Source organism: Phanerochaete carnosa, assembly GCF_000300595.1.
Source record: "Phanerochaete carnosa HHB-10118-sp unplaced genomic scaffold PHACAscaffold_1011, whole genome shotgun sequence".
Taxonomy (NCBI): domain Eukaryota; kingdom Fungi; phylum Basidiomycota; class Agaricomycetes; order Polyporales; family Phanerochaetaceae; genus Phanerochaete; species Phanerochaete carnosa.
The window spans coordinates 293-2177 of NW_006768638.1; the positions used below are offsets into that span (position 1 = coordinate 293).

At 55.9% G+C, this 1885-nt stretch overlaps 1 protein-coding gene across 1 annotated transcript; it reads right to left on the reverse strand.

The window, feature by feature from the left end:
- Nucleotides 1-368: 368 nt before the first annotated feature.
- Nucleotides 369-1872, reverse strand: PHACADRAFT_203293 (uncharacterized protein; the record flags this gene model as incomplete). Its single annotated transcript, XM_007403320.1, has 3 exons — nt 369-1081; nt 1137-1259; nt 1317-1872. Coding segments are annotated over 3 exons (1392 nt in total), but the record flags the coding sequence as incomplete, so codon positions are not given.
- Between the last annotated feature and the right edge of the window lie 13 nt (nt 1873-1885).

The window sequence follows — 1885 nt, forward strand, 5'->3', positions numbered from 1 at the left end:
AGGCGAAGATCGAGTAGCGGGTGACTGCCACGGTTTTTCTCCTGTCGATATTTATTTTTCGACAGACATGCGTTACAATTTCCCTCTTATCGTGCACAGTGCACACATGCTCTCGCGCAGAGCGTTGGTCAACCCAGCGAACGCGCTGGTAGCCATCGGCATGGCCTGAGCATGCATACAACGCGCACAGAGACCGAAAAATTGTAAGCGACAATCGAGTTCAGGAATCATGAGCAACGTCCAAACGAATACAACCAGAGGGAGACAAGGTCCATGAAACAAACTACAACGTCCGCGCAGTCACAACGGTCCGTCGACGACACGTCTTACCCGCACTAGATACCCATGCTGGTCCTATGCCTTCACCCCTATATGCTCTCTTCGTCGCCGACGCCGCCCGTTTCCTCGCCCTGTTCGCCTACCGGCCCATCTCTCTCCGCCGCTTCCCACGTCTGCTCGACCGCCGTGTCTTGAGCGCCATCTGCAGTGGGCGGCGCGGTCCCTGAGGCTGCGTCCGTAGATGCTCCGCTCGGACGGTTCGTTACGAGCTCTCGTAAGTAATGCTCCCTGCTTCCATTTGCTTCCCTTCCAGAGCGAGCGTGGACCGGGCGCAGCAACCACTCGGCTTGTTCTGCGATGTCGAGAGTGATTGTGGTGCCGTCGACGGTGTGCTCCGTCGGTACTGACAAGATGTCTGCACTCGTGACGAACCTTTCAACGGAGTAGCGCGTCTTAAATTGCAGTATGTCTGATTCGAGAGCCCAGATCAGCTGCGAGCGGCGTAGCACAGAGCACAAGATCCTTTTCGTGACCTCGAATTTTGTGTTCCCCAGCCTATCGTAAGCGATACGAAGGCGGCGCATGTGTGGAGAATCAAGAACGGCTTGCAAGCCGTCCCAAGGAAGGGTGTCCGCAACTCCGACATCACCAAGTTGGAGATCGAGATCGATGCTCTCGATATGCGCGAGTGGAGGCCCCGCATCCTGGCCCACACTTGATTGGCAAAACCTAACTGTAGCGACGATGACGTGGCGCGCAGGTTGACCTGGGCTGGATGAAGAGCAATGGATCCGCACCGTGTCTGGTGAGGGTCCGCCAGTGAGCTTTGCGCTATTTGCATAAATTAGAATATCTACCAGTCACATCGCCGCCCACAACCGCCAGCCCTGGTCTGTTTGGTACCAACGCAAGCAGTCCCTGGAGGGTTGTGTCCCATGTGCGGTCGTCAAGGCCCATGTGGCGCGCAGGGTCCGCGATGTCTGCAGCAAGCGCCGCTTGATTGGAACATACCATGTCCTTACAATCACTTATCATACATTTGAAGGAGTGGCGGGCCGGTGGAGAACGTCGGCGGAGTCTGCGTGGGCGGACAGCTGGCGACGGGTCAAGGAAGGCGAGTCCCTTGCACGTGCAGATTTTGAGCGTGGGGAAATTGTGGACGAGCCGTATGAGCTCGGTCTTGCTCGTGAATACAACATCGCGAAGAGTGAGATCGGAAAGTCGGACATAGGATGGAGTGACGGTGGGTATTGACTCAAATGGGGCCCAACGGCCGGCTGTTGATGCAGCATCGTCCGTGTGATTCTTGACAACACACACGAATGTTGTCTTCCGGAGTCGGGTTGAAAGTCCATGGACATGGTGAAGCCAGGGCTTAGCTCCCGTAGCTTCTTGACGGATATGTATCTCCTTGATGGACCCGGACAGAGATGAAGCTGCAAATTCGGGGCTGCTGACGATGCTCTTGAGGAAGCGTACGTTTTCGGCGCTGCGAAACTCGAGTTGTCGGAAGAGGATAGGTCTGATGGCTTCGGACCAGTGCTTGCATACGAGGGCAGGCCCAGCGAGCCTGCTCTTGAACTTGCGACGTATGTCTAAATCATAA